This window comes from Patagioenas fasciata, chromosome Z (assembly GCF_037038585.1).
Source record: "Patagioenas fasciata isolate bPatFas1 chromosome Z, bPatFas1.hap1, whole genome shotgun sequence".
NCBI classification, from domain to species: domain Eukaryota; kingdom Metazoa; phylum Chordata; class Aves; order Columbiformes; family Columbidae; genus Patagioenas; species Patagioenas fasciata.
The window spans coordinates 31665942-31677908 of NC_092560.1; the positions used below are offsets into that span (position 1 = coordinate 31665942).

The window sequence follows — 11967 nt, forward strand, 5'->3', positions numbered from 1 at the left end:
ACAAGTGTGTCAAGTCACCATGTATTTATTTACAAGAGCCTAAAAATTTAAATGCTGTGCTAGAAGATGAAACATGATAGTTTTACAGCTGACAGGTAGTTTGTTTCTGTATTAGAACCCAAATATTGGACTTCAGCGTCTAGTGGAGGAAAGAAGTGCTTACTTTCTCCACTAGATGGTGCAACTGCATTAAAAACCCTTTCATTTCTCTTTTAGGGAATCTGACTCACACATGAACAAAACAGATTGCTTATTAGAAAAATAATTTTGATTATGGGCCTGCTCTTCTCCTCCACCTCACAAGAAACAGTTGTTACACAGTGATATTTTTATCCTTACATACAAGAATCAATTGTATGAAAATGTAGTATTTCCATGCCAATAAAAATAACCATGCTATAAAAACACAGCTCTTAGCTAAAAAAGCAGTATATCTTTGCCACATTGAAGAACTTTAACTATTGAAAGCTTTCATTCCCAAATAATGCATTTATCTTCTCTGCTTCCGACCCAGAGATGTATCTGCTAAAAGGCAAGAAATGCTAGATGGGGTCACCCTAATTAATTTTCTTTTTCATCATTCAGAATAAGGATGTAGTTGTGTATGCTCACAGCTTGGTAGTCATCTCCTTTCTTTGAAGAGCAGTTTGGTTTTCTTAATCAGCTTTTATGCCTTCCATACTTATTTTGAAGTGACCGGGTTGTGATTTTCATATGGTTTGTAATCTCATTTTCCTTTCCCTGACCCAGTTTCAGTGAGCATTACGAATCTTTATCCTGGTTGTGAGAATGTCAGTGTGAGAAGCCGTAGTATGATGTTTGAGCCAGGCCTGACCAAAGGGGTGTTAGAAGCTTTCGTTTCACCTGCTCATCACTCTCACTTCTCTGCTGATGACCAGTCCACCAAGGCCATCGATATTCAAAATGCCTACTTGCATGGTAAGCAGAGCCCTGGGACAGCATGCCTTAATGCTGTGGGACAGTTAATGCCATGTTGCTTGTTTCTAAAAATAAGTTTTTAAAGATCTGACTTAGTATGGTAGTGACTGCAGTTGAGAATCCAGCACTGGTGGGGTTTGGTTTGTTTGAGCAGAAAGTAAATCTGCATGAGGTTCTGTACCTGTAATACACATAGGAATCACGTGTGTCAGTTCCTTACAATATCATATATAAATGCTCTTGAGATGAGTAAGTGGGACAGGAGGAAAGAGGGATTTGGTATAATAGGAGTGAGTTGGCAGACTGGCTGCTAACATGAAGGCTCCTTCACCTAGATCATATGTTGTTTGGGAATCTTATCAGATTTAATCTAGTCTCCTATACCCAAGTGTCCACACCATATAAGTGGTTCCCAGCTGTATGAAGGACCTACCATTTTCATCCTGTGACATGGCTGGAGCACGTTTGGTGAGTCGTGGAGCTCACCAAACATGGTGAGTGGAACTTTGGATTTAGTTTTTTCTTTTTGTAAGGAAGCTAACTACTTTGCACTTTAAACAAGTGAACAGTAAGAGGGGTCGGTCAAGGGAAGTTGTCACAAGTACATATGTGGTGTTTGACTATGAAGACCAAGCAAAATGGTGTATATACACCACCAGGCATCCTAATAGTTACGCAGATTTTAAGGTCTCTCCCAGTAAGATCCCATCTTAATACAGAAAATGTTTTGCATGCCTTCGCTGCAATTTTGAGGCCAAGGTAGGATTGATCGAGATTTTACTTTACAGAGAAAAACCTGTTTATGAATGCAGTATATGCACACTGGCACATGCAGTGACAACCATTTGTCCTAGATGCGGAAGGGTTTGGCATGTAGCTAAAGCTTGTTGCTTCTCCAGGCTTATTTCCTCTTTTAGTGTAATTTGAAACCAAGTCAGATTCTGCAGTGAAACAGATTTGTGCAACAGACTGTCAGAAGAGGTTTCTTTTCTTTTTCTGTCCTGTCTTGATATAGAAGAAAAGTGTGCATATGGGTGTACTCTAAATAGCTGTACTCATAACAGCAGATTTGAGGTTTCTGGCTTCTTTTCTTCTAGAAGTCTGAGGTGCATCTTAATCAGCATTCATTTAAATAGAGGTAGTACAAGTGCATCAGACTTCGCCCTAATCAGATGGTGAGTCTGGGAAGTGCCAAACAGTGCAACGCACTCATACTCTTCTCACCCGAAGCTAAAGGAGACGGCCAAAAGCAGCTTGGTGCTGTTGGGATCATTAACGTGCTGATTCTTCAGTCCTGATTTAACAATGTGATGTGAATGCTGCAATTCTGTAAAGCGAAGTGGCTTCTTTGAGAACACCCTTCAGCTGTTTTTAATACCAGTGGTGGCATGTTAAGGAGAAAAATTAATAAAAATGTTGAGGTTTTACAGGTAAGCAGGAAAAGAATGGGGGACGTTATTGTTGTTTTTCAAGGAAATTGGAAGATCTGTTGCTCTTGTGCAAGGCAAAGGCCAGTTTAATGTGTAAAGCTGCGTGCATTTGACACACAGGTGCTTCCATGTAGCATCCACCTGGATGTCCTAGAGAAGTGAATGTGAGAGAGGAACAACAGATTCTGAGAACCCAACTTCTCTTTGTTCATGATTGCATTTTCAGTCTTGCTTTCTCAGATGCATAAAGGTTATTTTTGTGAAGTGAAATCAAATTAACTTCTTTGTTTATCTTTCCATGGTGGAAAGGTGCTTTGTGCTTACTGACAAAGTGTGATCTCTTCATCTGTTTGTCTGCTTTTCAGGAGTTGGTGATTTCAGCATCTGGGAATTCTCTGGGAATCCCGTATATTTCTGCTGTTACGATTATTTTGCTGCGAATGATCCCACTGCAATTCACATAGTACTTTTTAGTCTTGAGGAGCCTTATGAAATCCAGTTAAACCAAGTGACCTTTTGGCTTAGTTTCCTGAAATCATTAGTGCCAGTTGAGGATCCAATAGGTATGTACTTCTGCCTGTTAATGTTCTTGTGTTTCTCTGCAACTTTGTACATCCCCTGTGTTGAGTGCTGTTATGTGTTTTCATCCTCATGCATTCAAACAAACTTTACACAGGGTTTCTTAGAGAAAGGGAATTTTATCTGTGGAGCAAGTCTGAAGAGTTGTACACACCACTTAGTCCAACTGGAAAGGGTCATGAGGTGCAGTGCATCCTCTTGTGGCACTGGGATTTACATCTGTAAATGGCAAATGAAGTTTTTTGTCAGATAAGCTCCGTGGAAAAGTGTTTCAGAGGGTTGGATGCATTTAAAAACAGGTTTAGACACACTGCTTAAATTCTGCTTATGTCTAACCCCAATTAACAGTTTGCCAGCATAAATTAGTCTTGTCAGTAAGAACAGGACAGAATGATTTTGTGCAGTGACATTACCTCTCAGTGCATGCCGCTTCAATATGTTTAACCAGAGCTGTATTTGAACTTGAAACATGTTAACCTTTGGTGCATCAGGGTGCACAAAAAAATTAGTAAATTTCACTTTGTATATTCTCAGATTTTGCACAGGTTTTAAGTAAGTTTGCTTGTTTTATAGTCAGGCTTTCTAAATGAAAGTTACTTGGCAGACAAACAATTTACATACCTTTTTTTTCATTAAAAGGTCTGTAGATCTAGGTGTAGATACCATGTAACTTGTTCATGTTTGTAGCTGAGCCTTGGTCTGCAGATGGTGACAGTTTCATGTGTGAACCAAGCTCGGGCAAGTCTTGGTGCTGTCAACTGAAATGTTATTCCAGCCAGTGGATCTAACTCAGCATTCATGGACATTTATAATGCTGCTGGGGACTCACCAGACGAGCGTATCAAATACTTACGTAGTGCATGGAGTATTTTCCCTCTCTGTCTGCTGGATTCTATATGCCTTATCTCAGCCAGATAATGATGAGCCAAGGCCTTCAGTTTGCAGTTAGGGCACCTGCATGCCTTTTATTTTCCATTTTAGGTCAAATCACAAGGTTAGCAATATGAGTATTTGGATCTAACCAACATGAAATTTCTTCTGGAAGTAAAAGCACAGAAATTTGCGTAAAAGTGTCAAGGCTGAAAATCAGGCTGATTTGCAATTGCTGAAAGCATTTCGTGGCTCCTCAGTCAAGCAAGGAAACTTAGTTCTTGATTTGACCAAGTTAGAATTTGAGTTAATTGTTCTTCTTGCTGATCTAATTATCAGCATTATTTAAATGATTTGCTTAAATTAGTGTTTATACTGGTCAGCTCAGTTTTGTACTATTACAAATATCTCAAGTAATACGTAGTAACTTACTTAGCAGAAAACTCAAACTTTTGGCATTTCCAGTCATTTTGTCTTAAATCCTTCAGCTGCCAAAAAAAAAAATATTACTACCTTGAAATATTTACCTTGAAGTGCTATGCAGAGATTTGGGAAGATGTGACTTTTTATGAATGAATCAAGAGTTTTAAGCTCTTAATTGATAACTTCAGTGACGTAAGCATATTTCTCCCATGTGACATTTTGTCAGGCAAAAGCAGCAGGATTATATGTACTCTCTTCTTAAAAAAACAGTCTGACAATGTCTCCTCTTTTCTGGAAGATCAGTTTGAGAAAAGATTGAAAACTGTATGTTCTGTACTGTCACCTCATTCATGCCATTTGTATCTTTTTTTTCTCATTCTTTTTCACGGTTTCTGCCAGGCTTTCCTACTTAACTCTCACCTAAGTGAGAGGTCATTGTTTGTGTAAGTACTGCAAAATAGCATTCATACCAACATATGAATGTTGTAGACATTTTGTGTTCCCCTTATAATCCTCTGCTTTGCACCTGTAGTATTAAGGACCATCCAAAGATAATGAGAAACCCTTTTAAGATGCTGTTATTTGCAACTGGTTTTTCTCATGCTATTATAGTTTGTAGTTAATAGATATATCATTAGTGTTCTTGACTAATTTTTTGTTAAAACAATGAAGTGATGTAATATCAATGTATCTGATAATAATCAAAGAATCTAGCTGTTCAAATTGGACATGATATAGATAAGGCTATAGGCAGATAACAGCCAAAGCACCAGGGTTATAAGCACAGTATGGCTATGCTTAGAGTTGGTAAATGCACTGCAAAAGGAATTGGTATGACGAATGTAAAATGTACTGCTGCTTTCCTTGCTCAGTAAGACAGCCATCTCCACAGGCTTGTCTCTTAGTGATGGAGTGCTCTTGTTTCTCTTCTAGCATTTGGTGGAAAGCTGAAAAGTCCCCTGCGTGTCGTTTTGGTTGCCACACATGCTGACATAGTGAATCTTCCTCGCCCTGTTGGAGAGTTTTGGTATGACAAAGACATGTCATTGTTGAAAGAAATCAGGAACAGGTGAGTGGGGAGTTTATTTATATGTAGTATTTAAACATGTCAGTTGGAAAGAGAAAGTGGTAAAAGACATAGAAATAAGTAAAAGGTTTTTATGTGGCTTAAGTTTTATGATATTGTGATACATTGAGTATGTTCAGCAACCTTATATTATGGAAGAATTGCAAAAAATTACAAATATTACAGTTAGCAAGCTGCCTTAAGCAAGCTAAATTTGAGAGCAGCTACACTGAGAGATATGGGACAGGCAAAGAGTAAAGTCAGGACCCTGAATTTTATGAAAACAAACTTCCATCTCTTCAAGGAGTTAGTCAGTACGACCCCCTAGGAAACTGCCTTTAGGGACAAAGGGACAGATCTTGCAGATCTTAAAAGATGTTTTCCATCGAGCACAAGGGCTCTCAATCCCCAGGTGTAAGAAAAGAAGTAAGGAGGACAAGGGGCCAACGTGGCTAAGTGGAGACCTGCTGGTCAAACTAAAGAGCAAGAAAGAAATGCACAGGCGGTGGAAGCAGGGACTGGTTTCCTGGGAAAAAGCATAGAGACATTGCCCGGTTGTGCAGAGATGGGGTCAGGAAGGCCAAGGTGAAGCTGGAGCTGAACTTGGCAAGGGACACAAAGAATAACAAGAGGGGCTCCTACAGGTGTGTCAACCAGAAAAGGTCAAAGGAAGCGTAACCCCCCAGATGAGCAAGACTGGAAAGCTGGTAACAGATGAGGAGAAGGCTGAGGTACTTGGTAATATCTTTGCCTCCGTCTTCACTGGCAAGCTCTCTTCCCACACCTCTCCAGTGGATGAACTACAAGACAGGGACTGGGGGAGCAAAGACCCTCCCGGTGTAAGAGATCAGGTTTGTGACCAGCTGAGGAACCTGAACACATGTAAGTCTATGGTACCTGATCATATACATCCCAGAGTCCTGAGACAATTGGCTGAGGTAGCTGCCAAGACACTCTCCATGATATTTGAGAAGTCCTGACTGTCAGGTGAAGTCCCTGGTGACTGGAAAGAGGGAAACAACGCAACCGTTTTTAAAAAGGGTAGAAAGGAGGACGCAGGGAACTACTGACCTGTCTGCACCACTCTGTGCCTTGGAAGATCATGGAACAGATCCTCCTAAAAGCTGTGCTAAGGCACACAGAGGACAGGGAGGTGATTTGAGACAGCTGTGATGGCTTCACCAAAGGTAAGTCCTGCCTGACCAACCTAGTGGCCTTCTACAATGGAGTAACTGGCTCAGGTTGCCCAGAGAGGTGGTAGATGCCCCATTCCTGGAAACATCCAAGGCCAGGCTGGATGGAGCTCTGAGCAATCTGATCTAGTTGAAGATGGCCCTACTCATGGCACTGGGGTTGGATGAGATGAACTTTGAAGGTCCCTTCCAACGCAAACTATTCTATGATTCTGTGATTCTGTACTGTCTGTCATAGTAAAACATCATAGCATAATCAGTAGTTAAACTTTTTCATTATTTCTTGAAGAAAAATACCTCTTGTGTTATTTAAGACTGAAGTACAGCTGGATTAAGAAATAAAACTGGATTTGGGACCAAGTAAATAATTGCTTACCTTTTCTGTTTTAGATTTGGAAATGATCTGCAGATTTCAGACAAGTTATTTGTCTTGGATGCTGGAGCATCTGGGTCTAAAGATATGAAGCTTCTCCGAAATCACTTGCAAGAAATAAGAAGCCAGATAATTTCTGTAAGTAATGTCCAATGGTCTGGTTTGGGCCAGCAAAAATGTGAAAATTTTGTGTAATAATTTACTGTAAATTTAGCACTTACATTGTGAAACCTAAAGAAATGAGTGCTATATCAATTTTTTGGGAGCATGCAGGACAGACCTGGTGATAAACACACTCCTGACATCAAAGATTCAGTCAGCATTTTCAAAATTTTAAGTGTTCCGCACAGGTCACCAAAATGATTCTCTTGAAAGGGAACAGTTGGAGAATTTCAGTTCAAAGGTACAGTTTTGTATTTTGAATTGACAGGAGTTGGATTCCAATGTTGACCCTTCATTTTTTTTAATTTCTAATCCTTTTTTTATCAATGTATTATTACAGAGAAAAATAATATATTTCAGGCAAATAAGTTTTTCATTGAAAGAACCCAAGAGTAGAACAGTTCCCTCAACTGTTAGAAAGATAATTCCCAATATAGATCTGTGAACTGAATATCTGTTAACTTTTTATTGCAGTTTTTTACTGAGAAATATATGCTTGGAGTTGCATTTATGTGCATAGGTATATGTATATGAGACTAAAGGTAAAACAAGCATGGTTTGATGTCATCAGCATTAATCTACGAGACTTCCATACCGGGGGTGACCCAAGTCAAGTTGTTTTGTAGCCTGTGCGAAATATATTTACATTTCTTCATACCAAAGGCCCTCTTACTTGTGTGACGTACCAACAAGACTTTCTGCAGCTACTTTTTTTTTTCTTTAATTAATTAAAAGTGAACTTATTACTGAGTTCATTCTGTAGGATGATGAAAATGTTTTGGCTTCATACAAAATTCAGCCTATTTTACATTCCAAATGGTTGGCTGATTGAATAAGCTTTCCTTCTCTGGCAAAACTATCATAGCCGTGATCACCAGCTCAAAATTTAGAGGGCTTTTCTGCATAAGAATTGTGTGCTGTGGCTTGAGAATTCAGGATGAAGACATCAGTGATGTCCAAGACAATCAAGAGATAAAAGTACCATCTTTACCTCTTCTCTGGTACTCTGCTGTCCCACTTGTTGAAGTAAATTGGTCTTGTACAGATATTGATGAGTACAGATTTTAATTAAATGTTGATAATATCTGAAATAAAGTTTAATTTCTAGATGCACGAAGTCAATTGATACGTCTTGAAGTCACTGTTTCAGGTGGTCGGCACATTTGACAAGGCAGGATTATATAAACCCAAATTTGTTCCACATGTCAGTGTTCCCTTGGTAATCATGGCAATCTTTGGAAAATCTGCTTATTTCAGTGAAAAAGTTGTTTCTGGAATTCACTTCATGAAGAAGAGTTAGATCTTACAGCAAGTAAATGCTAGATGGAAGAGTAAGGGTCCGTCACATGTGGAACTCTTTACGTACATCATGAATGCATTAGACCTTGTAATCTCCATTCAAACAAACCAACCAAAAAACGCAACAATACCATTATTCTCAGCAGAGTAGAATTACAAATGAATGTTTTCTGTGCTTTTTTAAGACTTGCCCAGCTATGACTCACCTGTGTGAAAAAATAATCTCCACACTGCCTTCATGGAGAAAAATGAATGGACCCAACCAGCTGATGTCCTTGCAGCAGTTTGTGTATGATGTACAGGAACAGCTTAATCCCCTAGCAAGTGAAGATGATCTACGGCATATTGCACAGCAGTTGCATAGCATAGGAGAAGTAAGTGTTTCTATCTGAATTGCATACCTTTATTACCAAGGCACTACTTTCATAGAGTATTGCTTAATTAGGGATTTAAGCAAGTGCCTGTAGTTAACTTTATTTTCTCCTCCCTCGTAGTCTTATCATAAGAAGAAGGGACTGATTAATAAAATTTTTTGTTATCTTTATTGTCTTGTGGCTCCTATTTCATTCAAGATTATTTCTTTGAGACAGGAAGAATTAGTTTATTGCTATACTTGTAGGAATATAAGATACCCAGAAAGGATAAGTATGCTATCATCTTAAATGAGGTAGCACCTAGCATGTTCACTGCATATGAGAAATTTGTGTGTATCCATCAGAAATGGAATCGTAGAATAACACGTTTGCATAAATAGCTTGCAGGGCATGGCTGGGCTTTACAGCTGTTGGGCTCTAATGGCTTTGTTAGTAGTGGAAATCAAGAACAAGATCTGCTCTTTGTTCTAAATACTTGCAAGAAATTAAAATGCACTGTTTGTTTTTCTCTTGTCAGCAGTGTTAATTAAATGATTGGGTTGGTAAGTTAGGAAGGAGACAACACGGGATGTCATTGTGTACTTCATGAGATGTAAATAGCAACTTTCTTATTTATAAACAGATTAACATTATGCAGAGTGAAACTGTCCAAGATGTTGTGCTTCTGGATCCTCGCTGGCTCTGTTCAAATGTCCTTGGAAAAATCCTGTCTGTGGAGAACCCAAAAGCTCTGCATCACTATAGAGGTCGGTACACCATAGATGACATCCAGCGTCTGGTGACAGACAGTGATGTCGAAGAACTGATACAGATTTTGGATGCCATGGATATTTGTGCAAGGGACCTTAGCAGTGGAGCAATGGTGGATATTCCTGCTCTCATAAAGACTGACAATCTCCACAGGTCTTGGACAGATGAGGAGGATGAGGTGATGATTTATGGTGGCGTTAGAATCGTTCCTGTGGAACATCTTACCCCATTTCCTTGTGGAATTTTTCATAAAGTTCAGGTGAATCTCTGCAGGTGGATTCATCAGCAAAGCACAGAGGGAGATGCTGATATACGTCTGTGGGTAAATGGATCAAAGATTATGAATCGTGGAACTGAGCTTTTAGTGCTGCTGGTCAACCATGGTCAGGGTATAGAGGTTCAAGTTAGAGGACTGGAAACAGAGAGGATCAAGTGCTGCTTACTCCTGGATTCTGTATGCAGCACTATCGATAATTTAATGGCCACAACCTTACCAGGCCTTCTGACTGGGAAATACTACCTTAGTCCTCAGCAGCTGAGGGAACATCATGAACCAGTGATGGTCTACCAGCCTAGAGACTTTTTCCGTGCACAGAGTCAAAAGGAGACATCACTGACCAACACTATGGGGGGATATAAAGAGAGCTTTAGCAGTATACTGTGTTTTGGGTGTCTCGATGTCTACTCCCAGGGAAGCCTAGGGATGGATATTCATGTTTCTGATCTGAATCTGCTTACCAGAAGAAAACTAAGTCGACTTCTGGATCCACCTGATCCTATGGGCAAAGATTGGTGCCTTCTGGCCATGAACCTGGGCCTCCCTGATCTTGTTGCGAAGTACAATACAAACAATGGAACACAAAATGACTTTATCTCAAGCCCAGTCCATGCTCTTCTGCAGGAGTGGAGTAATGCTCCTGAGAGCACTGTAGGTATCCTAATGTCTAAGCTGAGGGAATTGGGTCGCAGAGATGCAGCAGACTTTTTACTGAAAGCATCTTCTGTATTCAAAATAAACTTAGATGTTAATGGTCAAGAGGCATACGCTTCCAGTTGCAACAGTGGCACATCTTACAACTCAATTAGCTCTGTAGTGTCACGGTAAGAGCAGGTGTTTTGCATGGACATCTTTTCAAACTGCAGAAACGATAAAACGTTACAATACAGGAGTTTCTGTGCATTTTCACATATGGGGTTTTACACCAAGGGATCTTTATCCTTCTCCAGCACCACCTTTTTGTGCATAAACTTTCTACTTCTAACTGTGAATTGTTGCTCTTTATCTATTAAAAAGGCTGGTGTACTTCTAGTGTTTTAAAATTATTCCTGATACATAATGTGCTGCTTAATAATGCCATTTTAACTGGAAAGTCTTAACTTTTGGATTACGTACTGCAACTGTTTTATAAAATATCTAGGTTCTCCCTATAAAAGGTAGGGGGAGAGGAATAGCACATATTACCTGAAATGTGTATTTCTTACACCTATTTTTTTTCTTTGCATTGTGTCCTCTGGTTAATTTTTCTTAAATATATTTGTAAGGAGAGAAACCCACCATTTGTGGTCAATCTGACTGAATTTAAACCCAGTTTATAGCTGAAAAAGCGAGTGCCTTTTGCAGAAGGGAGGGTGCAGCTGATTTGAGTGACCCTGCTGGAGTTACAAGAATATGCTACCTCTGTTTCACTTAAATTGTCTGCATGCTTATTGCAAGTGGTGCTTGCCTTTTAATTTTTCCTGCACTTCTAAGACATTGGTGATGACTCACACAGAGCGTTCTTGTGCCAGTAATATGGGTATAGACATGTAACACCTAATCAGCTTCAATTATAGTCAAATCATAATGTGAAAAATCTCTTAAACTTGCCAATTATCATGCTTCATTATTTCCATGCACCTCAGGTAAAAGTTCATATCATTATAGAGTTCAAAAAACAAAAGTGTTGAATACTGCAGAATAATATTGTATAGCTGTCAGTTGTAATTTGTGCATAACAAAGGTTTTCTACTATTAGATCCTGCATTACTTACTTCCTGTACTTGAAAACTTTGATGGGGATAAAAACAAAAAGGAAGCAAGGTTTCTTGCAGTGATAATTTTAAAATTGATATGAGGGAATATGACCCTTTCTCTGTTTAAAAAAAAAAAAGCATGTAATTTTAATGGTGCGATGTGTGTTTGTTTATATATATTGTATGTACATATATTAATACTATTTTTTTCCTTAATCTTACAATGTAGTAAAATTTTAAACAATTTTTCTACAAATAAACTGTTGCTTGTTGCATCCTTGTCATTAATATTCTATACCTGAAAAACACCAGAACTTCCCTTTTCCGTATGGTTGCAATCATGAAGAGGCAGTGCCTGGCTTCTGAAGTTCTGGGAACCTCCTGTTTCACTTCAGGAGGATTTCTCAGTATGCTGGAAGAATATTTATCTGTTTACTGCAGAGGTGGTCCCCCTGCAGCAGAGGGATTTGGATTCATTCACAACTGGCAAGCCAAA

At 39.1% G+C, this 11967-nt stretch overlaps 1 protein-coding gene across 3 annotated transcripts in view; it reads left to right on the plus strand.

Moving 5' to 3' along the window:
• Positions 1-11746, plus strand: part of DAPK1 (death associated protein kinase 1) — an 89845-nt gene extending 78099 nt beyond the window's left edge. For all 3 annotated transcript variants that reach the window (XM_065860793.2, XM_071802761.1, XM_071802760.1), the window contains 6 exons: positions 751-939; positions 2735-2932; positions 5175-5310; positions 6891-7011; positions 8520-8708; positions 9331-11746. In XM_065860793.2, the coding sequence (XP_065716865.1) occupies positions 751-939; positions 2735-2932; positions 5175-5310; positions 6891-7011; positions 8520-8708; positions 9331-10563 (2066 nt within the window). In that variant the 3' untranslated portion in view covers positions 10564-11746. The remainder of the gene's footprint in view (positions 1-750; positions 940-2734; positions 2933-5174; positions 5311-6890; positions 7012-8519; positions 8709-9330) is intronic.
• The last annotated feature ends 221 nt before the right edge of the window (positions 11747-11967 follow it).